General features: G+C 32.6%; 1 protein-coding gene across 1 annotated transcript; it reads right to left on the bottom strand.

The window, feature by feature from the left end:
• Positions 1-1,171: 1,171 nt before the first annotated feature.
• LOC115989556 (protein ACCELERATED CELL DEATH 6-like) lies at positions 1,172-6,429 on the bottom strand. The gene is made up of 3 exons (XM_031113317.1): positions 5,328-6,429; positions 4,523-5,058; positions 1,172-2,070 (listed from the first exon to the last, which is right to left on the bottom strand). The coding sequence occupies exons 1-3, from the start codon at positions 6,247-6,249 to the stop codon at positions 1,441-1,443; spliced, it is 2,088 nt and encodes a 695-aa protein (XP_030969177.1). The 5' UTR covers positions 6,250-6,429; the 3' UTR covers positions 1,172-1,440.
• Positions 6,430-27,515: the final 21,086 nt, after the last annotated feature.

Genomic DNA, 27,515 nt, shown 5'->3' on the forward strand with positions numbered 1-27,515 from the left:
TATATATATATATATATAATAATAATAATAATAATAATAATAATAGATAAAACTGAGAGAAAATCCAATTAGATTTCAAATTTGAATTAAATTAGAGTCTAATTTTACGCTATGTGTCCCATCTAATCTAAGTTTTTAAATTTTTGTGCCAAGTGAGTTAATTCAATGTAAAAATTGGATTTCAATTAGAGTTTAATTTTGTGCCATGTGTCCCATCTAATCTAAGTTTTTTAATTTTTGTGTCAAATGAATTAATTTAGTGAAAAAATTGAGGAGTCCAACATAAGTAAACTATAAAAAAATATAATTTTTGAATGATTTTATATATATGAGCTTTTTTTTTATATAACTTAAAACAATTCAAGTTTACAAGTCATATATATATATATATATATATATAGCTAAAACTAGGAGAAAATCCAATTAAATTCTAAACTGGAGTCTAATTTTGTGACACGTATCTCATCTAATTTTTAAATTTGTGTTTCAAGTGAATTACTAGGTGCAAAAATTAAAAAGTTTAAATTCGATTAGATTCTAAATTGAATTTTAATTAGAATTCAATTTTGCGCATGTGTTTTATCTAATATTTTAATTTTTGTGGCAAGTAAATTATTGAATACAAAAACAGAAGAGCCTAGATGTAATTAGATTCTAAATTATATATATGTAATTGTGATTATTTTTAAATGTATCTGTGTATATACACGGGATTACACACTAGTACATGGTAATGGTGGAAGCTTCTTTTAGATAGAAATTTTGGAAAAATTTTGTTAATAATAGAAAATTTTTTTGGGTGGTGATTGTTTTTTTAAAAATTGTTGGGATGGGTTTTAGGGCCAGGAAAGTTGTGAGTTATGGACACAAACATGAGTTATGCAAAGTTACATGTATTGGTAGAATTGGTGGCGTGTTTAATTTTGGAATAGGTGTATATCATAGTGTTTACTAATTGAATTTGAGACTCTAACATTAACTTGGCATTTGTTTAGGGAAATTAAACAACTACATGGAAGATTATGTGTTTGTATGTTTGCTTTTGTTTGCTATGTGCCTTAATATGGATGCAGGTGGGATAATAAATTTGTGCAATCATACTAGGCAAGAAGCAAAGGCAACCATGAAATTTCAAAGGGTGATTGGAGATGATAATTGTATCACAATGCAATAATATAAAGATAGAATCATTTAAGCAGTAAAGCAAGTGAACATAACATAATAAGTCTGATACCAAATATAGAGTTACAACACAGCTCAAAACAAATGAAAGCATAGCGTATCAAGACTAGACCAAAAAAAAAAAAACAACAACAACAACAACATAGAAGTTCTACCCCTAAAACCTTCAACCCCCATAAAACACCAACTCCCCCTTTTTGGAATGCATTGCCAAAGGCATACACAATGGCAAACTACATATAACATACGTAAAGGAGATTATTCTTCTTTCCTATCATCAGTGTCACTCCTAGTAACTTTTATCAAAAGGCAAAATGGGTAGTAAAGGAGATAGCGAAGAAAACGATGGTGTAAGGAACCGGGAAAACAAAGTGGAGAAAATAGTATCAAGAGAGTAAGGTGGACGAATGAGCCAATGATTAAAACTAGATAGGCAAGCCAGTTGAGGTTTCTTAATACTAGATAATTACCTACCATGAATGCTACGGAGACCATTGTTAGAGCTAACCCAAAAATTGGCACAGCGAACTTAAAGGCAGCAATAACCAAGTTAAGATCACCGAGTTGTGCCCAGATGAGAGTGACAACAACAGCAATGGCACTATACATAGCTATGGTGTTGCAAATTACGAACACTTGGAACATCTGCTTTTCTCGAAAAGTTGCCACACCTCCAGAGCCGTTGTAACCACCGGGCACGGTGAAAGCCGCTGCAAAGGTTACAGTAGCCACGAGGGTTGCAACCAACAAGAGAGTGCCAGCTCTGTCCTTGTATTTGTCTTCGTTGTGTAGCTTCAAAGGAGGCATCATAATTGGCATGTTCTTGCTCGTAGTGCTTCGAGGAGCTCGTGGGGCGCCGGCATATCTCAAGGCTTGCCGTGTCAATTGCTACATGGTGAACAAGAAACTTTTTGTTATGATCATACTGTTCATTTCTTGGAATGAATAGCACTTCTCTCTCTCTCAGATATGATGTAGTCCAAATTGTAAATACTAGAAAGGATTATGTACGAGAACAGCTGCATATATGATATGTGGGACAGCATACAGGTCTCACAAATTTGAGGGGTAATTGTATATATTTGACGGTGTCATATGATAATTTCTCCAATACCAAATGTTTATGTGATCAATGGATTTGACTTTTAAGGGCTAGATAAAAATGAGAATTTTTTTTTCAGTACATATTTTAAGTACATCCCTATTATGTACAATAGTCTAAAACAATATTGTAAATATATTTAATACACAAATTAAAGTACACTCACCATTTATCGATTCAAAATAATTTTTTTGAGTTCAATCCTTGGAGATTTGGAAAGGCTCATTAGAAGTTGAAGTTTCAATATTATAACCTAAAGGTATATTGCTTAGATTATTCTCTTCTTTTCTTTAGAACAATGAGTTAATAGTTTTTCTTCTTAAAAAAAGAATTAATAGTTTTTAACTTTCCATAAATCTAGTTTTTAAATTAAATTATATAACTCATTAAATATAATTATTAAGATAAAAAAAATCATTAATTCATAAAAAAATACTAATAGATTAAAGATTTGTTAGAAAGTCGATAAATAATTATTCAAATATTAATATATATGAAAAAAATCTAATCAAATAATCAATTACATTTTTTTAAATAACGATCAATTATTTGCTTAGCCAAAAAATAACGCTATACTATTATTTTTCTATATTATATGATGTATTATAGTTTAATAATATTAGTTTTTTATATATACATTATAATGTTATGTTGTATAATATAATATATTTATTTTTTTCTCAGCAAAAAATTATTTATTATTTTAATAAGAAATAAAGAAGAAAATAAAGTCATAGCTGGCCACTACTTTCGTTGATGAAAAGTGAAAACTTAATTTTAACCATACACGTGGTGCACGGTATCTTGGAAATTGGAGCAATGCAGACCAGTTGTCTGCATCATAAACAGCTAAAAAGAAAGAGCAAATCAAACTTAACCTTAGCACAGTGAGTTTAGAGTTGAGAGAGAGAGAGAGAGAGAGAACCAGGTAGAATAGTTTGCAGTAACGTATTATTGTAATTTTATTAGGATAAAAAGTAGAGTTACAAGGATTGCTGTTCGTAGCCTCCTTCTGCAGTTAGTCCAAACTAAGCATAGAAGTTTTATAAGATGGAGGAGGAAAAATTAGAAAATGATTGTTTCTTTTATTTGTTGAGATAGTTGTTAAAATAATTATGTATTTATCATAAGGTTGTGAAGATCCAATTATTTTAATCTAGTGATATATACTTCTATCAATTTATCGCTAATCAGATTATAACGTAGTTTCTTCTAAAAAAAAGAAAAAGAAAAAGAAAAAGAAAGATTGTAACTTAGTATAAATGAAGGTTAAGGGCCGTTTGGTATATGTGTTTAAAAACTGAAAATTGTTATTTGAAAATATTTGTGGAAATACGTGTGGGTGAAAAAGTGTGTTGAAATGCGTAAAATGTTGTTTAAAAACTGAAAATGGTTGTTTAAAAACACAAACCAAACACCCCCTAAGAGTTTATTTTGAATGCTGTTTATTTTGTTAAAATTAAAAATTTATTGTTTGTATATAAAAGTAAAAGTTAGTTAAAATAGTACAGTAAAACTCATAAATAGTATTAAAAAATACAATGAATTTATTAATAGTGGTAAAAATAAGCTGAATAGTGAAATAATTTATAATTTTCGTTACTTCCTAAATGCACAGTTTCACAAAAATTATTTTTACCAACTTATTTTACTATTCAACTTATGTTTACTACTATTTAAGAGTTTCACTATATTTTTTGATCCAATTTATGATCTATTTCATCTAACTTTTAGTACTTTTACCTTTATTTACTGTATATTCAGTAAAAAAATTCTAATTTTAACAAAATAAACGAATCCGAACCAAATTCTAAATTTGAGTTTAGACACCAATTTTTTTTTATATATATAGAAAATATATTTGTTTATTGGATTGGGGGGGTGGGAAGCAGATATATTCCTTGAAAATTTTTAAAATAATTCTCATAATTCATATTTCAGTATTTTTTTTTTTTTTCAAAACTTTGTTTTTTTTTGGGGGGGGGGGGGGGGCGTGTCCTAGCATGGCACCACCATGTGACACACACAATTAAAAAAAAAAAAAAAAAGCGAGAGAAAGAGAAAGAGAAAGACACTAATGAACGTTGTTTGGTTTAATTCTAGCACTAGACAATAGTTGGGACAGGAAAAATTCCTGTAATAATTGTATAATGTGTCTAGCCAAATTTGCTACTAGAGAAGGGGTTTAGATCAAGGGTCACATGATTTGCAATTGTATAAAGAATAAGGATCACATACCTCTCGAAATGAGGGAAACTCCACATTACTATAGTCACCAGCAACGTCGAGAGCTGTCCTGCTTACATTATTTAACGACTTCAAGCTTACTCTTTTGTCCCATGTTAAAATACTCACTACCTTAGGATGCCTTTCCTTGGAGGCCAAATGCAAAGGGGTGTTTCCATAATTGTCTTTTTCATTGATAAGCATTTCAAGGTTATCTCTTTTGAGCATATAAGCTACCGCTTTGGCTTTCCCACTCACAGCAGCTACATGCAAAATGTTCTGACCGTTTTGGTTGAGCAACTCACTCATATCCGGATATTGTTTTAGAAAAAATTCAATTACCTCGATATGTCCTTTTTTGGAAGCTGTGTGAATTGGAAAAAAGCCATTCAGGTCCATTTTATATCCGCAGTCTGATGCTTTTTCTAATAAGCACTGAACCCCGTCAAGGAATCCTATTGATGCCGCATGGGAAAGGGGAGTCATCCCTGTAATATCTTGATTCGTGATGAGATGTGGCATTTTTCTCAAAACAGTATCTATTATACCTGGTACACAAATAATAAGAAGAATATAATTGAATTGAGCGAATTGAAATTTTGGTATTAGTGAAGAAAATAAATTATGTTAATAATAAGGTACCAAATATGACATTTACATTTAACTACTTGGCATAAATATAACATGCAGGTTTTACCATATATTGTTTGCTAAAAGCCTTTAGGCTCTATTCTTAAAAATAAATTTGGGTTTGAATCTCTCATCCTAAAAAAACAGAATAAACAAAAAAGTAGTGTTAGTGAAGAAAGAAAATTACCTATGTTCTTTGTAGTAAAGGCACAAGAAATGGTAGGGTGCACAATCGATTTGCCAGCCACATTTTGCAGGCAAGGGAATTTATTCAACATGATCTCCAAAAGTTCAACATCTCCTGCTTCGGCCGCCATATATAGAGGAGACTTGTTTTCCTTATTTATCGAAGAACAGGTCACCACTGGTTCTGTCTCAACCAAGAATCTGGCCACCTCATTGTACTTGGTTTTGAAGGTCACCTCTTGGTACTTGTTTATCAAGGCCAAGTGCAGTGGAGTATTCCCTCTCTTGTTTTGCTCCTTCAGTGGTTCGAAACTACATTGAGATTCCTCCAGATGCTGGTATGATGCTGAAAGCAGAAGTTTAACTATAGGAAGATGCCCAGCACTTGCAGCAACATGCAGAGCAAGGTCACCAGCGGAGTTCTTTCTCATGACAAGTTGTTGGCACCCTTTGGTCTCGAGAATCACTTTTACAACCTTCTCATGGCCCGAGCTTGCTGCAACATGAAGGATTGTATTTAACTTGGGGCTTGTGTCGAAGAGGTGACAAGATTCCATATCTCGTGCTTTTTCTATGAAAGCAATGTTACCACCTTTTAAAGCCTTGAACAATTCTGGATTCATGTTTGTAGCTGTGAAGAACTCATCATCATCGGAATAATCATCATCATCAAATTCATCATCAAATTCATCATCATCATCAAAAGAATCGGACATTTGCAACCCAGCGCGCCTACCGTTTTGTGCCATGTACCCCATTGGTTTCGGAGGAAGGTAAAATTTGGGCACTGGCATCACCGATGGCTTTTTAGCTACATGAACCTCCGGGAGATCTTTCTTCATTCCAGCATCAATGGTAACATCGTCCATTGGCACCTTTCTCTGTGGGATCTCATCGGGGGTGCTGGAGATTTTACTTGCCATTAATGATTTTCAGAAGTAAAGAAGCTCTAGCTAGTGAATTACAGTTTTGTATACGACTGAATAGGGTGGTTCCACGCTAGAATCCGTGCCTAAATAGACCTCCGGGAGCAATGCATGGGTCCTCTTTTTCACTTGTGTGGAGCCCACTCCATGTGAAAAAGGAGACAATTAGTGGGTGTGGTTTACTAGAAATCATCCCTCCTATCTCAGTTTTTATTCATTACTCAAAAATCGTGAGCCCCACCTATATAACATTTATTTGGTTTGATTTTCATTACTCTAATCTCATCTTTTATTACTTAAAATATATATTGAGAATGAGTTTTAACCAAAAAAAAAAAAAAGAGTAGTATGAAATGAAAAAAACTTATGGTGCACTTTGATTCTTGATTAATGAGTTAAATGACAATTTAGTATTAAAACACAACTAGTGAGACCCAATAATAAGACCTGTTACACTCAAAGTCCCGGCTACCTTTTGTTCCTTTCTTTCATTCTTTCTTTTTCTTAAATAGACCTCCCGTACTCCGGAAAAATATACCATGCGTCAATGCGAATCATCTTTTTCACCTGTGTGGAGTATACTCCCATGTGAAAAAGGAGACACAATTAGTGAGACCCATTAACAAGACTTGTCACACTAAAAAGTTAGTGCCAGCTCTTCTTCTCACTTTCCTTCTTTTTTTTAAATAAGGGTTAAGTATCCGTTTTGTAAAAATTATTTTTGTTAACTTATTTTATTATTTAGTTTATTTTTATTATTATTTATGGATTTTATTACATTTTTGGGTACTATTTATGGGTCTTATTATACTATTTTTGCTAACTTTTACCTTCATTTACAGTATTTTCAACAAAAAAATTTCAATTTCAACAAAATAAACGGGTTTCAAATAGATCCTAAATATGATTTTAGACTCTATTTAATGAACGTTGTTTGGTTTAATTCTAGCACTAGACAATAGTTGGGACAGGAAAAATCCCTGTAATAATTGTATAATGTGTCTAAAACAAAATTTGCTACTAGAAAATGGGTTTAGATCAAGGGTCACATGATTTGTAATTGTATGAAGAATAAGGATCACATTAACATACCTCTCGAAATGAGGGAAGCCCCACAATACTATAGTCCCCAGCAACATTGAGAGCTGTCTTGCCTACATTATTCAACGGCTACAAGCTTACTCTTTTGTCCCATGTTAAAATGCTCACTACCTTAGGATGCCCTTCCTTGGAGGCCAAATGCAAAGGAGTGTTTCCATAATTGTCTTTTTAATTGATAAGCATTTCAAGGTCATCTCTTTTGAGCATACTCACTAGTGAGATAACAAGACTTGTCACACAAAAGTCACCGCTAGCTCTTTTTTTTTTTTTTTAAGGGTCACCGCTAGCTCTTCTTCCTCTTCTTTCGTTTTCTTAAATAGATCTCGTACTCCGGACAAATATCAAGATAGTTAATACTATATCGGTATCGGTCGTATGTACCGTACCAATATATATACCAGTATCGAAACATCAATGTTTCGTACCGATTTAAATACCGAGTGTACCGATCATACCGACCAATTTTGTACAATACCGGTAGGTACCGGCCGTACCGATTGATACAAATTTTTTTTTTTTTTTAAGTTTTGTAATTTTTGAATTTTTGTTAGGACAGAATGGTAACTTATTTGCATTAACTTATTAGTATTATTTGTTTTCTTAGTATGCAATGATAACTTTTAAGCTTTCTATTTTTTATATTCTGTTTTTTTCTTTTAATTAATATTAAAGTCTAAAACCATAAATAATTAGTTATAAATTGAGAAAATATTTTATAGTAAACTTTTATATTTATTATAATATATATATACATACATACATATATTTATTTATTTATTTATAAATATAAAAAATAATAATAAATTCAAAATAATATACAAATATTGACCAATATCTAAAATATATCGTATCACTTACCAAATCGATACAGACCTCCAACATAATATTAACTCCCTTGAAAAATATTCCATGCGTTAATGCTGAGTTTTCTTTTTTCACATGTGTGGAAAGACTTGTCACAGTCAAAAGTCACGGGTAGCTCTTCTTTTTCACTTTCTTCGGAAAAATAGACCTCCCGTGCTTCGGAAAAATATACCATGCATCAATACACGAGTCCTCTTTTTCACATGCATGGGGTCCACTATATCTCACTAAAAATCATCACTCATAAGTCATATCACAGTTTTTCCTCATTACTCAAAACTCGTGACCTCCAAAGAAAGAGCCTCTTTTTCTTCAGCATCTTCCTCTTTCTTTCTTTTAATATTTTTTTTCTCTTCTTTCCTCTTTGCTCTTTCTTCCTTTTTCTTTTCTCTTATTTCTTTACACCTTTTTTTCTCTAGCTTTTTCCTTTTTCTGTCTTTTTCTTTTCTATTTTTTCTTCACGCCTTTTTTTCTCCAGCTTCATCCTCTTTCTTTGTTTAATTTCCTTTTGTCTTTCTTTCTTTCTCTTCTTCTCTCTTTCTTCTTCACGCCTTTTTTTTCTCCAGCTTCTTCTTCTTTCTTTCCTCGCCTCTTTATTCTCTCAACTTCATCTTGTTTCTTTCTCTTTCTTTATTTCTTCTTTCAAGATCTGTGGTTTTGTCTGTACTTTCTACGGGCTTATTTGTTTTAGTATTTGTGGGTTTTATTTCGGTTAGTATGGTATTTTAATGGTGATTTCAATTCCCCCCCCCCCCGGGGGGATTTGATTTTAATGGTGGCTTCCCTTCGTTTTGTTTGGGCTCTAGAGAAGAGAGGGAAGCTAGCTGGGTAAAATAAATGAGGAAATGACGGCAATAGGAGGCGACAAAAAATGCTAATAAGTCCAACATGTTAATAATCAATGCCAAAATTAAGCCTAAAATATAAGACAAAATACGATATAGAATAATTTTGAAAGTGAAATAAAATGAGTCATGTAACTTTCAGCCAAAAAAAGAAAAAGAGTCATGTAAGAGCCCAAAATTTGGGATTGGGTCCAATACAAAGGATTTTGTAGAGGTAGAGTCCTATTATCAATTAATCTTGCGGGACACAGGAAAAGAGAGATTCGTCTCACTATGACATAAATGATAATGGCATTGGAAGTGTACTTCGGACTCAGTACGCGGTTCAACACTTGTATTTATAAGGCTCTAAAAAGTTTGACTAGGTTAGAGCACCTACAGTAGATGTGGGATATGTGCTAAATATTTTTGGCACATATCCCACACCAAACTCATTTTAAGCCCAATTATCAGATGTGGGATATGTTATATTTTTTGCAACATTGAACAGTACCGTGACAAATTTGCCACGGTACGGAACAAATGTGGTATAATATTTATTGATTGTTTATTTCTCTCTCTCTCATCTCTCCGTCGGTCTCAGCTTTCTCAAACCCAATCCTCTCCTCTCTCTCTCACCCCAATCCTCACTGCTCTTTCACACCCACGCCGACGCCCACGCCGACGATCACTTCCACGCCGACGCCGATCTCTCTCTAACAATGGTTTTTCTGTTTCTTTTTTTTTTTTTTGGCTGTGGTTTGATGGGTTCGGTTCCGATGGAGGTGGGTGGGTTCGGATGGGCTAGGCTATGGGTCGGCGATGTCGGTGTGGGTCTGTTGTGTGGGTCGACGATGACGGTGACGGCGATGAAGATAGTGGGTTTGGAGTCTGGGTTATGAAGGTTTTGGGTTTAGAAGTGGGTGTGGGTGAGGGTGTGGAGGCGGTGGGTTTGTTGGGGTTTGTGTTTGAGGTGGTGGTGGTGGGGCTTCCGATTTGGTGTTGGTGGGCTATGGGTTGTGGGTTACTTGAATTGTTTGTTAATGGGTTGGTTGGGGTCTGATGGGTTGGGTGGTTACTTGAGTTTGTTTGTTTGATGGGTTTGGGTTTAGAAGTGGTTGTGGGTGAGGGTGTGGAGGCGGTGGGTTTGTCGGGGTTTGTTTGTTGCGGCAGCGCTCGATCCACTTTCAGTAAAACCCAACAAAAACCCACACTTGCTACTTGCTAGTTCGGAATCGGAGACTTGGGAAAGGGAGGCCATTTTGCAAGAAGCAAGAACAATGGCGCTTCTTCAACATCTGGGGCGTTCAAAGAGCGTGGCGAAGAGGTCGAAGAAGTACTTAGAGGAAGCACTTTACACGAGGCTCTTCAAGGAAGTACTTGAATTGTTTGTTAATAGGTTGGTTGGGGTCTGATGGGTTAGGTGGTTACTTGAGTTTGTTTGTTTGATGGGTTTGGGTTTAGAAGTGGTTGTGGGTGAGGGTGTGGAGGCGGTGGGTTTGTCGGGGTTTGTTTGTTGCGGCAGCGCTGGATTTGTTTGGGTTGGGTTTTGGCTGGAATTTGTTTGGGTTGGGGTTTGGCTGGGGTTTGCTTTGAGTTGTGTTTTTGGTTGCGGAGGATGTGGGGGTTGTGTGGTGGTGGCTGTTGGTTGTTGGCAGAGAGCTGTTGGTTATGTTGATCGGTAGAAAATATTATTTTAATAGGTAGTAAATATTATTTTAATGTATAAAATTGAATTATAGAACATTTGATAAATGGGATGTTGTAAAATAATGTGGTAAAATAATAAAGTAAGTATTTGATGTGGTAAAATTACATAATATTTAGAACATCTGCTACAGATGCTCTTACAATTCTGTCTTTCTCTCTCTTGTTTACAGATTTTCATCCTCTCCTAATTCAATGGGGAAATTCTATTTAAATACCTTCTCCCATTACATCTTGACCATCCAGGTGTTGGATTTCAGAGTTTTGGATGAGATATTTCCTCCTTTGTGTCCTGCCGAAAGTGTGAAAAGGTAGTGTTAGCTTGAGGAGTACTGTTTAAGAGTCTTTTCTTTAACAGTAAGTAAAGAGCATTTAACGTGGAGGTGAGGTGTGATATTGCTGGAGGTTTCCTCTTCCAAAGAGTTATCCATTCTTCGTTGGAGATCCCCCCAATCTCTGTGGTCCTGTCTTCCAAAGATTCTGACTTTTTTTTTATAATTTTTTCAATTTTTTTTTTAAATTTCTTAAATAGATATTTAATATATGGCCTAATCTCACCCTATAATATATATTGTCGGTGGAGTGTATATTGTCGGGATGGAAAAAGATAAAATAGTTGTCAGGTCTCATTGTCACATCGATAAATAAGTTTCTTACAAGTTATGTCGGTGGAGTGTGTTTTTGTCCTTCTGTCTCTGCAAACCTCTAACGTGGAGGTGAATAGGTGATAGGGAAGGTCCGCTCAGGCCCCAGCTTTGTTATTAAAGGTCGAGGAGAGAGAAAAAATAAAAATTTCACAAGTAATTAAGTGTAGATTTGTATATAAATTAAAATTTTAGTTTATTTTATTATTTAGTTTATTTTTTATATTAATTATGTGTTTAATTATATCTTTTGATATTATTTATGAATTTTACGGTACTGTTTTAATTAATTTTTATCTTTATTTAGTTTTTAAAAAAAAATTTACCTTTATTTATAGTATTATTAACAAGAAAATTTTAATTTTAATAAAATAAGCCCTTTTTAAACCGATCCTAAATAAGTTTTACAGACTTTGTCAAAAAAAAAAATTTAATTACAAGTATGAGTATTTTATTCTAAATAATGTAACCTATGGTATGCATTTGACAAAACACTATGTATATAATGTAAGTTAGTGGAGTTTGTTATTCTGTTTCCTTTGACGTGAAGGGTAAGTTCAAGTAGAAAAATGTTAGTGTTAAAAAATGTCAGTAGATTTGAATAGTGGTCAAATATGCTGCTTCTAGGTTTCTAAACCAATCTAAAACAAATGCAACGAAAATTAAATTTGACATGGCGATTTGTTAACAAATGGAGAAAATTTTCATAAGTCAAAAATCCTATCGGGTGAATTTCAAATCATCATTCCCAATAATCCACTAATCTAGAATAAGTGATTACAAATATAAAGAATCTTACCATTGCCCACCCTATCCCAAAATATCAACCTACAGTTGAACCTTTGCTCCAATCCCGAATTGGACTTGATCTTGTAAAAGGCTTCTTTCCTTTGCATAACTCCCAGTACGTGACTAACACCAGCAACTTGAGATTTGTTGTTAGATGCAAAGTTCTTCAATCCACGCTTATAGATTTGAAAGCTGCTTGGTACATAACCCTAAGGCACACAAAAGTCGCAACAACTTCACAAGAGTGTGTATAACTGTATATGTCTCTGTGTCTATCTTTCTATATGATGACGACTATAAAATAAGTCTTTTATATCTTTGAAAACCTTAGGCACGAAACCCCAGAAGGCTTTGGTTATCATTGGCCAAAAACATATCTAAATAGTTGAAATCTACATTTTTCGATAGATTGAGAGGTATCAAGGTAAGTATTGCGATTCATTAAATCTTAATAGATCAAGAGTTGTCGAGCTATGTATCTAGACTTTATGTTTTGTCTTTTTTGCACTGAAGCTTGAATAATCTTCATAACTTCAATCATACCACTTGATTTATAAGTCTTATGCTCTACTTGTACCCACTTAGAACCATGGACGGAGCCACTGTTGGACGGCCCAAATTTTTTTTTATTATAAATATTATAATTATTATTATATATGGGTATTAATTTTAGCAATTTTGTTTTTATACGATTACACTTTGCTCCCCTTAACAATATCATTGATTCTCTTAAGAGTATTATTATAGTCACAAAAATTTTTACAACATTTTACAAACTGTTAAGGTAGTAAATTCTTATTGGTTCGCATTTGGACCCACCACTTATATTATTTTTTTACTTACCAATAACCACTCATCATATCAGCAATTATGGGCAAAGTTTGTAACTCTAGCATTTTCCTAATTTTAAAGACTATAAAAAATTTATAGATTTAAAATTTAAAACAAAATATACAAGCCCAAAAAAATTAATCCAACAACAAAAATTACCAATAGTAAAACTAAAAAAAAATTAAGTTTAATCAACCAATTTTAGGTTGCTGATGAATTTTATGGGTTTGTGCTTATTTTCGTATCTGTTTCTTAAGAAAAACAAATGAATTTGTGGGTGTGTTCAAGGACGGAGTCAGACCTTAGATTTAGGGGCGGCTTTGCTGCTGGTTATGTGTAGTAGCTCTGGCCTTTGACTTTGCTGCTTCTTAGTTGCTAAGGGATTTTTTTTTTTTTTTTTTTTGTGGGTTTTTAATGTGTGCGTTGTTGGGTAAGAACAATATTATTTTGTTTAAAAAATTTTAAAACCAAATTCTCCAGCTTCATTAAGAAGCCCAGAAAATGAAAGGGTAAGAAAGAATGAGATGAATCATTGCCGCCCTATTTGAGCAAGAGATGCATCGTTACCATTAGAAAAATTCTCAAATCATTCTTTGGGTCTCTCTCTATCTGGGTTTTCTTTCCCATGGCTCCTATGCCATCTTCAAAAGTAAATCAAGCCTACCCGACCCATAACAAAACAACACCACTAAACCAAACCCTTCTTCGATCTGAAACCACCCACAAAAATACCCAGTTGAAGAAATCACTCGGATCTGAGACCGACTAGATTGAAAAGAATAACCCACTTCCATTCAGGTTTGAGCCAATTTTGAGAGGGGCAGAGTATGAAAGAGAGAGGAAACAGAGTGCGAGTGAGAGAAAAGAAAATATAATGAAAGATTAAGGTTACATTTGGTAACAGTTTTTGTTTTCAATTTTCAAAAACTTGTTTTGGGAGTATAAAGAAAAAAAAAAGTTCTTGTATTTTTTAAATCAAAAATATGTTTGGTTAGTTAAAATTAAAAAAACAATTCTTTGAGGGAAAAAAAATACTAAAATATGTTGTTACTAGGATTTGAACTCTATTGCTAACTTATTAAATGAGATAGATTCATTAAATTAAACGCGTGTTTCTATTGATTTTTGAAAACTAAAAACTGAAAACAGTTTTTTACATTTTTTAATTTCCTTCACAAATTGAGTTTTAATAACAGTTTTTGTTTTCTGCGAATTTTGGATTACCAAACAAGTTTTTTAGTCTTAAAAATAGAAAATTGTTTTTGGAAACAAAAAATAAGGGGAAAAAATAGTTATCAAACATGCCCTAAAGTTTTTTTTTTTTTTTTAGTGTTTTGAAGTTTTGTGGATTTGTAATAGTTTATTTGTACGATGGGAGTTTGTATATTTTTCATTTTTGTGTGTTTTAGATCTGTTATTCTGTGATTTTTTATATAAAAAAAAATTTATGTTTATGCAATTTTTAAAATTTTAGAACAAAATTTTTTTATTTTCCATAAATTTTAATATTTATTTAATTTATATGAAATAATTAAGATGACGTGTCATATTTTCATTGGGCCAATGAAATATATATGGCTAGCTAATGTGTCACTTAACGGACACATCAGCAACAAATGGATGGGGGACTAACAATTCAAAAAGTATAAAATATCAAGTTGTAAAATTCAAAATTTGAAACTTTATGTTTACCCAAAAAAAAAACTTTATAATGTAAAATTCAAACACCCTTAAACTTTAAGGGTGTATTTTACAATTTACCATTTTCATTTTCTTTATTTATCTAATTTAGGTAACTGAAATAATATACAGACATAAAATAAGAATTTAATTAAATAAATAGATATGTGACAAATTTTTATTTGTTGAGCATAAAGTGAAGTAGGTGGAATGAGACAAAAAATTTAAACTCCATCTGTCATCTATAGAATTCGGGCATGTCTGACCCACTCAATTTAATTTCAGCTTTAGTCGAGGAGAGAAATGTTTGTTTCTTTTGAAAAAAAAAAAAAAAAAAAAGAGCTGATGAAAGACTGCAACTTTCATATACAGTTGCTTTCATATACAACTATCATAACAAGGAGGTGGTATATCCTGTACCAGGTATATATGCCGGGCCATTGCTTTAAGCTTCAATAATGGAGAGAAACACTTTGCCATTGTTTGCTTTCGATGTAGAGGAAAGTGTTTCGTCTGCTTTTGATGCAAGTTGGTGGAAAAAGGTTAAAAACACTGTATTTTGTCTGCTTTCCTATCTTTTGAGTCTGTTGGCTTATCTATTCTTGCTTTCTCATTAGTTTTTTTTTTTTTTTTTGGGGGGGGGGGGGAAGTAAAACACGTGTCTGCTTTACCCTTACCATCTTTTGGAGGTCTTATGAAATAATAAAATTAAGAGCTATTTAACTAACTCAATTTTTATATATATAATAAAAATTATGAGAAAATTTTACCCATTAAAAATCAATACTTGTAATTACTATATTATAGTTCAAATTATATTATGCAAGTTAGTTAGATAGAATGATTTTACTTTATGAAAAATTAGTTACTAACTCGTGCGATGCACGAGAATAGTTACTGGATGAGTTTCAGAAAAAAAAAAAAAAAAAAAAAAAAAAAAAAAAAAAAAAAAAAAAAAGAGTTGGAGTAGTAATAAAAAATGCATGAAATTTTTTATAAAAAAAATGATATCAAAAGAAATAGCACAAAAGTTTATTAGTTAGGTAGAAGAAAGCAATGTTGTTTTTGTTAGTTTTTAGACCCCTTAACACAATATGTTTAACTTATTTTACTAAGTCAAGTTGATTAACAATTCACTTATTAAAATCAAGGTTAAACATTCATAAAGCGGAAGAATAAAGAACACAAAGAACTGATCACCCAGGAAAACTAAATCAGTAAAAAAAAACCTGAGGAGGATTTAACCTACCTATCATCAAGGTAAAAACCGATCCACTATGAAAGAATTGAAATTTTACAATAAAACTTAAACCACTAACATCTTATTGCTACCTCAAGTAGAAAACTTAGTACCATGGCCACGTGCTAGCTCCGAGTCCACGGACTACTTCTTTCTTGAATCTGCTGCAACCATAAGTTCTCCTACTTGTGACTTTGAGCCTCCACTCAAAGGTTTTGTTGTTCTTTAAAGGTTCTTTATGTAGCAACCGAATCACCACTAAATCTTGATCTTGGTAGAGCTTTTTGTGTGTTTTAAGGTAAACACCTCTCAAATCTCACAATAGAGCAAACACACAACTATTCAGAGACTACTAAAGTGTAGTTAGGGTTTTTCCTTTTACACTTGGAGTAAAACACTTAACTCTACACATTTCGTGGGCTTGGGTTACGTTTGAAGTTTCTGCAGAATTTCTGGATCTGTGATTTTCAATCGATCGAACCTAATTCTTGATCAATCAAGCCTTGCAGATTTGCACAGTAAATTACTGCAATTACTCGATTCAAACTTACACTTAAATAAACATTGATTATGCCTAAATCTAGACTCATAGTTTTGATCATGGTTTGCCAATACAATACAAGATGTTGTTCTAATATATTTAGCTCCTAAACTCTTAGAACCTAACAAACTCCCCCTTTGGCAATCCGTGACAAAACTCATTACAAGTAAATAAAATGCTCAAAGTGAAAACAGCCCAATTACACATTGTTGCCCAAAATACAATTCAAACTAACTACTACCTTGTTAGGTTCTAAAAGTTTAGAACAATTGACAAATTGTGAATACAAAATTGTCTAGATATAGATCCTAGAGTCTATAGGTATTATTAGACAATGCTCAAGATGACTCAAGTCAAGATCCAAGAACAAGCAAGCTATAGAAAGAAGAATTCAGAACTGCCTGGTTCGATAGATCAAAAGACAAGCTTGACCGATCGAAACACGTATCTGCAGAATTTTATTTCAGCCCAAACTCTACTTAAATGTATTGGGTTTCAAGTAAAACACTACTATTATATAAAGGAAACCCTAAGCATGTTTTTATAAGGATTTTCAAAGAGAGAAGAGTGTGCCTCTTTTGTATCTAGGGTTTTGTACCCAAAAAGTTCTCTCATATCTTCTACTGGTGTTATTCCTTGAAGAATCTCAAGATCCGATGTTGTAGAAGTTGTTGCCTTCTCTAGTCATCAAAGGTGTTGATGATCTAAACTTTCAAGAGTGGTCTTGGAGTCACAAACATGAGAGTTTGTGTTTTTTATCACAAGTGTGGGTGCTTGTGTTGCAAAGGCCAAGGAAAGAAGTAGTCAATGAACTCGAAGCTATCATGGGGTTTTGGTAGTAAGTATTCTACTCAAGGTAGCAATAGGAAGTTAATGGTTTAAGTTCTATTGTACAAACTTCAATTCTTTCATAGTGGATCTGTTTTACTTTGAGGATAGCTAGATTAAATTCTCCTCAGGTTTTTTATCGATTTAGTTTTCTTGAGTCATCATATCGTTGTGTTATTTAATTTTCCGCTACTTTACATGATATGATTGTTTTGTTTTAACCTAGATCTGAATAATAAACCTAAGTATTCATTTGGTTAATTAATTAGGTTAAAAAATCTATTTTACAGGGGTCTAAAAATGTACAAGTGGTATCAGAGCGGGTTAGCTCTTGATTTAGGTTATTATACCTAGAGTTGATCTTTGATCCCTGTTATCATGGATAATTTTAAGTGTCTTACTGTTTTTGATTGTGATGTTTTGAATAAAAAGGACACTATTGTTTCAGTCGATCTTTTTGAGGCTTGTGAAAGGAATTTGCAGGATTTCAGTCTTTCAAAGAAGATTGGTGTAATCCCTCAAATACACCCTGCTTCACGTGGATTTTCACCTATAAAGCCGAAATCTCGTGCTATATGGATGAGAAAAGATTCTCTAAGGTGAGTGTTTTTTATTTGTCCATGATTTAATTCTTTCAATTGTTTATGGATATGTTTTGTTTTGTTTGTTTGTTTGGTTTTTTTTTTTTTTTTTAAACACTAAAAATTTTCAAAAAGACAAAAATATTTTATTTTGTGTCTAGTTTTATTTGTTTTGAGGGTTACATGAGTTATAAGATCTCTCTCTTGATTTAGAACATGCTTGACATTGTAGAGAAACTTGAATAGTATGTGTTATATAAGTGTTAAGCTATTTATGATTTTGTATGAGTATGTACTAGTTTGTATATGTACTCGTAGGTTAATTAAGAAATTGATATTTTTTGTTTGTATACCCTCTATAGCTTAGTTAAACACTATCATGCATAGCTTTGCATTGTTCATTTAGCATAATGTGTGCTTTTTGTTTTTGGTTATAAAACTTTTTTAAAACCAAAAAGATTTTTGTGTTTTGTATTACATATCATGGATTTGTAATCAAGGTTGCCCTATTATCTTTACATAACATGCTTGTGTACCTTGTTTAGCTTGGATGAGCGTATCTTATTACACTTTGCTAGTTTTAGTTATGTAGTGCATGTTGTGTGAGAATTGTTTATAATTTTTTATCACATGATCTTGATTTTGAAGTCACATGTTTTTTATTGTTAGGACTTGAACTTGATGAGAAATGCATAAATAACAATCTCACCACTATTTACTAGCCAATCATGAACACCTTAGTGCATATCATAAGATTTTGTGCTCGAAAAAGTATAGCACATGCACAAAAAGAACATAAGATGTAGCCTCGGATTAATAATAAAATTGGTGTGTACATTATTAGGCTATAATAAAGATGACACAAATAAATAAAATTGGTGTGTACATTGTGAGGCAAAAAAAAAAAAAAAAAAAAAATTACATGATTGCAAGCTTGTTTTCTAGGAGATGTGAGAGTTATATGATGTAAATCTTTAGGTGATAATCACTTTCAAACTTATGTGATGAATTTTGTTGACACTGTGATTGTTTACTATCTACATATCACCTCACATGTATCTCAAGCTATTGCTAGTTGCACACACTGCACAAGTTATTATTTGCTAAACTTAGTACATGATATTATGTGTGAATTTGTTTTGGCCATCCAATATTATATGTTCCTTGATTTTAATGCAAAATGTGTTTGATGTTTGAGTTTTGAGGACAAATTAGTTGGAAAAACTTGTTTTTGGAAGATCTGGGTTGAATTCAAGTGTTTTTGAAAATCTTTTAAACTCATACTCATGCATTTCATTCATGAAATACTGTTCTTTGAGGAGTTTCTGCATAAAATTGCTCTGCTTTTCAAAAATTTAAGTTTTCCAGATTTTCGATCAATCGAAGCTGTTTCTCAACTGATCGAAATTGTAATTAAAATTTTGGTTTGAATCTGCCTAACTCGATCGATACTCGATCGATGCTCGATCGATACTCGATCGATGCTCGATCGATTGAAACTGGAAAATTTTCAGTTTTTAAGTTTTTGACCAAATTTTTTTTTTCATGCATCATTTATGTGTTAGGATTTACATGTATTGCATTGTTTTCTGTATCCATCTTGCAGTTTTGCAGTCATATCTCTCATTATTTTCACACATAACATGATACACTTTGCTAAATTGGGTACTCAACTTGATCTAAAAATTAATTGATTAATTTTTGAGTTATGTACTTTTTAGTATATGCTATTTTTATGTGTGAACTGCAGAAAATATTTTTCTTAAGAGATATGATAGATAATCAATGTGCAAATATTTTCTCTACTTGATTTGAGTTCAAACACCTTCTGTTTATGGGCCACATAGTGTCAAGTTTGCATTTATTGAAAGAGATAATATTTTTCCTTATGTGTATCCTTAACTTAGTTTTTAAGTCTGGTTTGTGCATCTTTATTTTCCCCACCTCCTAAATTTTCCCCAAAACTGTTTTTTTCCAAAATTTGTTTTGTTTTTCCTATTTTTATAAGGGGAGAAAAGTTTTTTTTTTTTTAACCTTTGTTGTTCTTAAAGGGAGTTATTGCTCTTCATAGGGGGAGTTACCTCTATTCTTTATAGAACTGGATTCATTTATTTCCTTAATTCTCTATTTTCTCTTAACTTTTATTGCGTATGTTTTCTGTTTACTCTTTATTTGAGTTGTTTTTGTCATTACGTAACAATAATGGGGAGAAATAGATGAAATGTGGGAATCCTGTTTAAAAAAGTTTTTAAAATGTTTTGTTTAGGGAGAGATAAAATTGTTTTTGAAAGGAGGAGAATATAAAAACTTTTTGATGTATCTAACTTAGGGGGAGAGTTAGAATCTACTTTTGTTTTTATATTGTGTTTTATATTATTGTTTATATGTCTTTCTTTCCACACATGCGGTGATGTGTTCTTTTGAGTGTTTCAGGAAAGACAGGTACATTTTGATTAAGACATTCTACCTCTTCTTGTAACTTCTAGGTTAGGAGTCTTAGATTAGAATTTTTGTTGTATTTGGGCATTTTATTGTATTGGGTTGTTCTTGTATTTGAGCATTTCATTTTGTATGTAAGTTTTGTCACAAATTACCAAAGGGGGAGATTGTTAGGTTCTAAAAGTTTAGAACAATTGGCAAATCGTGAACACAACTTGTCTAGATATAGATCCTAGAGTCTATAGGTATTATTAGACAATGTTCAAGGTGATTCAAGTCAAGATCCAAGAACAAGCAAGCTGTAGAAAGAAGAAAGAAGAATTGCCTGGTTCGATCGATCGAAACACGTATCTGCAGAATTCTATTTCAGCCCAAACTCTATTTAAACGTATTGGGTTTCAAGTAAAACACTACTAGTATATAAAGGAAACCCTAAGCACGTTTTTATAATACTTTTCAGAGAGAGAAGAGTGTGCTTCTTTTGTATCTAGGGTTTTGTACCCAAAAAGCTCTCTCATATCTTCTACCGGTGTTATTCCTTGAAAAATCTCAAGATCCGATATTGTAGAAGTTGCTGCCTTCTCTAGTCATCGAAGGTGCTGATAATCTAAACTTTCAAGAGTGGTATTGGAGTCACAAACAGGAGAGTTTGTGTTTTTTATCACAAGTGTGGGTGCTTGTGTTACAAAAGCCAAGGAAAGAAGTAGTCCGTGAACTCAGAGCTATCATGAGATCTTGATAGTAAGTTTTCTACTCGAGGTAGCAATAGGATGTTAGTGGTCTAAGTTCTATTATACAAACTTCAATTCTTTCATAGTGAATCTATTTTACCTTAAGGATAGCTAGATTAAATTCTCCCTAAGTTTTTTACCGATTTGGTTTTCCTAGGTCATCATATTGTTGTGTTATTTAATTATCCGTTGCTTTACATGATTTGATTGTTTTGTTTTAACCTAGACCTGAATAATAAATCTAAGTATTCACTTGGTTAATTAATTAGGTTAAACAATCTATTTTACAGGGGTCTAAAAACATACATACCTATCAGTTGCAAGTGTAGACAGTAGTTTTGAATGAATCAATCTGTAAATTCCTAAAACACTAAACAAAGCATAAATGCATGTGTGAAATATACAAGTAAACCAAAATAGAAATTCTTGATTTCACAAAACATAAAATAAAAGACATATATTATAAAGAATAACCATCATATAATGTATAAACATCACAATATAATCATAATGTATCAAAGTTTGTGAAACAAAAACTAAAATAAAAGAAATAAAATACATACATAAAAAAAAAATATACATCTCCATAAAAGAACTCTCCATACCAAAAAAAAAAAAAAGTTATCTCCCCCTATCACTATGCACTCCCCTTTTTGTAGCGTATTGCCAAAGGGCAATCATGGCTGATCCAAGGGTGGAGCTGGCACCTCTAGTGGCAGCAAGCTCAGCTCATATGGCAGCAGCCTCATTGAGCAAATCCAAGAGCAGCTGTCCATGTGCTGAATGACCTGTAAGAACTAGTAAAAACTTTTTTCCTATCAAACTCTCCTTCAATGTTGTTTGAATCATATTAAAGTCTGTAGTGTCACATATTTGTAAAGTGACAGCCTCAAGAATTAATTTTGTGATCTTAAGCACATCAAATTCTTCAGAAACACAAACCCAATATCTAAGGCGAAAATGTTCAGTGATTCTTTGATCATTGTAGATAAGTCGAGCAAGGGTGGTCTTGCCAATCCCACCCATGCCCACTATGGGAATCACACGGGTGGTCATTGGTTTTTGCATCATTTGAGATTAACAAGTTGACTATTGGCTCTTTATCATCATCCCTACCATAAATTCTAGTTTCTTTGAGTAGAGAAGTTGTGGGAACTCTTTGGGAAGATTTCCCTTCAACACCTGCTCTCAGGCCTATAACATTTGTTTGTGTAACTAGAGATTCCAGCCTATCTAGGACTTTTTCTATGTTTGATTCTAGTTTCATCCCAGTCCAATTAAATGAAGTAGAGATAAAATTATGTACCTTACTCTTAGCTTCCAACTGGCACTGCAAAGCTTTTGTAGCAATCTCATCCAAAAGGTCCTCTGCATCATAGACAGCATCTTTGAGCTCATCAAGCCACTTTTTCACAGCTGGGTTAGTGATTTCTTTTTCCTCTGCATCATTGAGCACTGCGTTAAGGGAAAGACAAGACGTCTCCAACTTCTTTAGCAGTGTATCAGAGACTTTTCTTCCCCGGATGAAGTCCAGAACCTCTCGAGATGCCAATCTGTCAAACAACACGCGACGGGTTGCATTCAGAATTGCTTTTCCCACTAGGGCCTCAGCCATGTCTTTCTTTTTGCAATTAATGGAAAGAAATTGGATAAAAATAACTACAACAAACTAAAAGAGACCAGTTTGTTACTTTGTGGTGTAAAAGCCCGTGCAGTACTTCTTGCTTGATTTATAAAGATGCAGTCCTTGTCCTTAGGTGAGGATGAATTTCTCAGTTTAGATCGAACGCAAAGGATGACGAACAAGATATGAATAAACTAATGAGGATGGCACAAAGTTGCTATTTGAAGTAGTCCTTTTCCATGAAAGTTATTGTCATTTCTATTTCTTTTTTTGGTAGCATATTGGCAATTCTATAGATCTTTGCGATTACATTATCTCGAATTTTTCCCATTAATTCATTGAAAGGGACTACTCTACATATAAGTTGTGGCAAAAATGATATCTAGCTGCAAATGGATGTTCATTCCCTTTTTCTCCAGGTGAACCGTTTCATGACCCAAACAACTCTATTCCAATCAAATACTGTCAAAAAAATTATCTGTTTTAAGTCTATGATTAAATATGTGTAACGCAATGGTTTTTAACTAGTCTATAATATTAATAACATTAACAGGATTCCCACTTCTCAAAAATAAAAAATAACAGGATTCCCCTTCGATCTGCTCAAAAAAATAATAATAATAGAATTCTATATTTGGATTCCAACATTTTATGTATTAAAATATCCTTACACAAATTCTTAAACTCTCTAAAATACCCCTATTTTTTAGTTAAATACTATAATCTTAAATTTGAAAACACAAACTGGTTAAAAGAGTAATTTACTATTTTAAAAAAAATTTCTATGTTTTGAGTTTTTATTTTTACTATTTTTTTTATCTTCTACAATCTGAACTACTACTTTTAATTTTAAACTCAAATTTCAAAATTTTATCAACTTTCACACAAAGAAAGATCCTAAAAACTAGGACACTATTTTTGTCTCACTTTTAAACATTATGACACTAAACCTGAAATTAAAAAATAATCTGATGTGATGAGGCTAATTTTAAAATAATACTATGATGCGTGTCATCCAGCCAAAACATTACCAATAAATTTGCTAAGAATTTTAAATAACTTAAATATTAAAGCAAAATCACTCCTCATAAGAAAGTGTAAGGACTCAATTCGTAACGACCCCAAAATGATATTGGGTTCGTACGTTAAGGGCCCAAACAATATAATTTGTAGAGCGTGGGTTTGTAAGGCTAGGCCTTGGTTACTGGACGATGGTTGGTCGTGGTGTTCATACGGAAATAATCCATGTTCTCTCGAGAAGTCTCTCTCCTCGGTACGGCCTGGGAGGCTCTGGTCCTTAGCCTTTTTCCCAGCCACCTCCTTTTGGATTGCTTACTTCTCCCTTTATATTAGCCTGTACCCCTCATCCAATGTCCACGTGTAGGTTCGACTTTCCAGGACTGATACTTGTCCCATCAGCCCATACCCAAAGTGGTTGGGGGTAGTTGTAAAGCTGAAGAGTATGGTCCTGTCAGGTGCAAAATGCTTTATTGCAGTATTGGCAGCTTTTTACTCGGGCCACTCCTGCACTGTGCTCGCCCTTTCTTTTAGGGGCACTATGAGATGCCGAGCACAAGATCGTCCTCGGCCATATCCTTAGGCCGTTCTGGACTTCCATTGTGCGCCCTCGGCAATATCTCTCCTCGGCCCAGGCCATGGGCCTTAATATAAAATGGACCGGGGTCATAAATTCTCTGACCCCACAGAAAGTAAAAAAGATTATATTGTCGAAAGCCCTTTTTTGGATTAAGAAAGGAGTAGAACTTTCTATTTATAATGGACCAAGTAAGCCAATTATATTTTACGTGACTACAAGATTAATTACTTAATTTTTTTTATTTTAGAATACTAAGTATTTTTAACACACACACGGGAAGAGAGGAGATGGTTTATTAAAGAAACTTATAGTGGTGTATATCCAAAAGGGCCTAACTCTTGGATACACAGCATATACTTTAAACCTCTTTAACTCACACTCTTTTTCCAATGTGGGATTAATATTCATTTTTAAGTGGTCATTATTGTTCCCTTAAAAAAAAAAAAATTGTGGTCATTATTGGTTTAGCTCAAATTTTGGGATTTTTGGGAGCTCAATCTATAATATATATATATATATATATGTGTGTGTGTGTGTGTGTGTGTGTGTGTAAAATTTTATATATTACTAAGAATGTTTTTAAAGTTTTAAGGAGCATATAATGTGACTTTGTCTTACATATAATACTATATAAAAAAAAGTTGGGTTTAGAAGTCGAGATTGTGTCAAATCGCTACCGTCACTAATTAGTAAATTAATTTTATATATATATAAAATAAAAAAAACTCACGTTTTGACTGAAGGATAATATTTTAAAATAATTTATAAAAAAATTAAATTCTATTCAAACTAAAAGTCTATTATTAAAATTTTCTAAACTTAAATTTACCCAACTCACGTTTTTGTTTTTTTCTTGAAGTATAATAAATTTTGGACTTAGAAACCGTGGTTAGGTTAAATGACTACTCTTACTAATTAGTAAATTAATTATATATAAAAAAAACAATTCACATTTTGACTAAAGGATATAAGATTTAACAATAATTTAAAATAAGATTGAACAATAAATTAAAACAAATTTAAATTATATTCAAACTAAAAGTCTATTAGCAAAAAATTCTAAACTTAAATCCTACAAAACCCACGTGTAGGGGTGAAAGGCCCAAGGGCCCCTATCTATGTATATATTGGGCCAGGGGCCCAATTCAAGGACAGCAAGTAATCCGAAGACGATTAAACACTTTCATAGGAATCCATGTTAGTAAGTGAAGAGGTGAAGTCTAATCATGATCACCTTAAAGGGCGGTCCGAGGAGGAATGTTACATCGACTGAACAAAGACGAGGTCAGAAAATGTGGTTTGCCATCAAGAGCAATGTTCCAAACCATTCTATGAAAGAGGATAAGTATCAGGAAGGAACAGGACAGAGGAAAGCTATGAAGTATCTAAGGGAAAGCTGCAACCCACCGCATTGAATGCTCTGCAGTTAACTCTCTGGTTGCATTAATGAGGAAGTGATACCTGAATAGTAGTTTTCAGCCTTACAGCTACTACCCAAAGACTTCAGGAAGGTGCTGATGGGACAAGGATCAACACCAACAATCTGATCTGCACGTGGAGGGTAGAGATGAAAGGGGAAGATAGTATAAAATAGAAGAGATACCTTGAGAGAAAGGGATCGGAGAATTGAGAAAGAAACACTGTAGCAATTAGAGCTATATTTGTAACCAACTTCAAGTGATATATACAAGAACTGATCTCCTCGGACTATGCCGAGGACAATTTTCCTTAGATAAATCCAATCTACTTTCAATTTGTTGTCATCTGGATCCATTGTAACTGTCATCCAACTCATTAGAATTTAGTTTTTCAACCAACTCTCTACAAATTCATTGTACTGGGCCTTTTGGATCTAAATCCTTTTATCATTTGGGCTTAGGATCCGAATTGCGTTCTTACACCACGTTTTTGTTTTTGTTTTTTTTTCTTCAAGTATAATGAAAGTTGAGTTTAGAAGTCAGGGTTGGGTCAAGTGACTACTCTCACTAATTAGTAAATTAATTTTATTAAAAAAAATAAAAGTAGCTCACGTTTTGACAATGAAATAAGATTTAACAATAATTTAAAACAAATTTAAATTCTATTCAAACTAAAAGTCTATTATCAAAAATTTCAAAACTTTAACAATAATTTAAAACTAATTTAAATTATATTCAAACTAAAAGTTATTAAATAAAATTCTAAACTTAAATCCCCCACAACCCACACTTTTTTTTCTTCAAGATGCATCTTATTAAATTAATATTTTAGGATTCAAATCTTTTAGAGTTCTTAGCGTACTCTACCAGGTAGAGTTTTTTAAATTTCCATCATTCTTTTAAAAATAAATGGTTGAGATTATACCACATCATCAATCCATTACATTCTTAAATTTGTCTTTCAAAAAAAAAAAAAAAAATGGGAGAAAAGAAAAGAAAAAAGTACTACTATCCATGTAGGACTACTATACGAGTCTAATAAAATCTCCTTCTTCTTTTTTCTTTTTCTTTTTTTTTATTTTATTTTATTTAAATCTTCAAAAACAAAAGCTCTCCTACAGTCCTACTTGAATCAAGGGCAAAATCAAATCATCCATGTATGTTTATTGGAAGAGCAAATAAACCATATAAGTAAAATCAAATCATCCATGGCTGTTTGTCAAAAGAGGAAAGAAACCCATATGTGGGGGCTTTTGATTCATTTTCCCTTCTCTTGAAATCAAGAGATGGAACTGTAACCATAATTTTATTTTATTTTATTATTATTATTTTTTTTAAGGTGGATTCTTGAGAGCCAAGTTGATCAAAGCAACAAGTGCTTAACAACTATCCACATACGATTTAATTTTGAAGAGATAAACTTTGGAGAATCTGGATTCAAATAGGAGTGCTTAAGCATTGATGAATTTTGAGTTTTTGCAGCTTGGTAGTTTAACGTTAATAGGAGTTTTTTTTTTTTTTTTTTTTTTTTTTTTTTTTTTTTTTTTCTTTTTTTTTTTTTGAAAGATAAATTTAGGGATTTATTAATGGATTAATGATATGGTGACATCTTAGCCATTTATTTTTAAAAGAATGGTGGAGATTTAAAAAACTCTACCTGGTAGAGTATCCTAGGAACTCTAGAAGATCTGAATTATTTTTATTAGTATATTAAGCTACAAAGCTCTTAACTAAGGGTAAGATTTTTTTTTTTTTTTTTTGATATAAGATAGAATTTCTACTTTAGTCTAATCTAAATATATATGTGTGTGAAACTCCCTTCTG

This window comes from Quercus lobata, chromosome 5 (genome assembly GCF_001633185.2).
Source record: "Quercus lobata isolate SW786 chromosome 5, ValleyOak3.0 Primary Assembly, whole genome shotgun sequence".
Taxonomy (NCBI): Eukaryota; Viridiplantae; Streptophyta; class Magnoliopsida; order Fagales; family Fagaceae; genus Quercus; species Quercus lobata.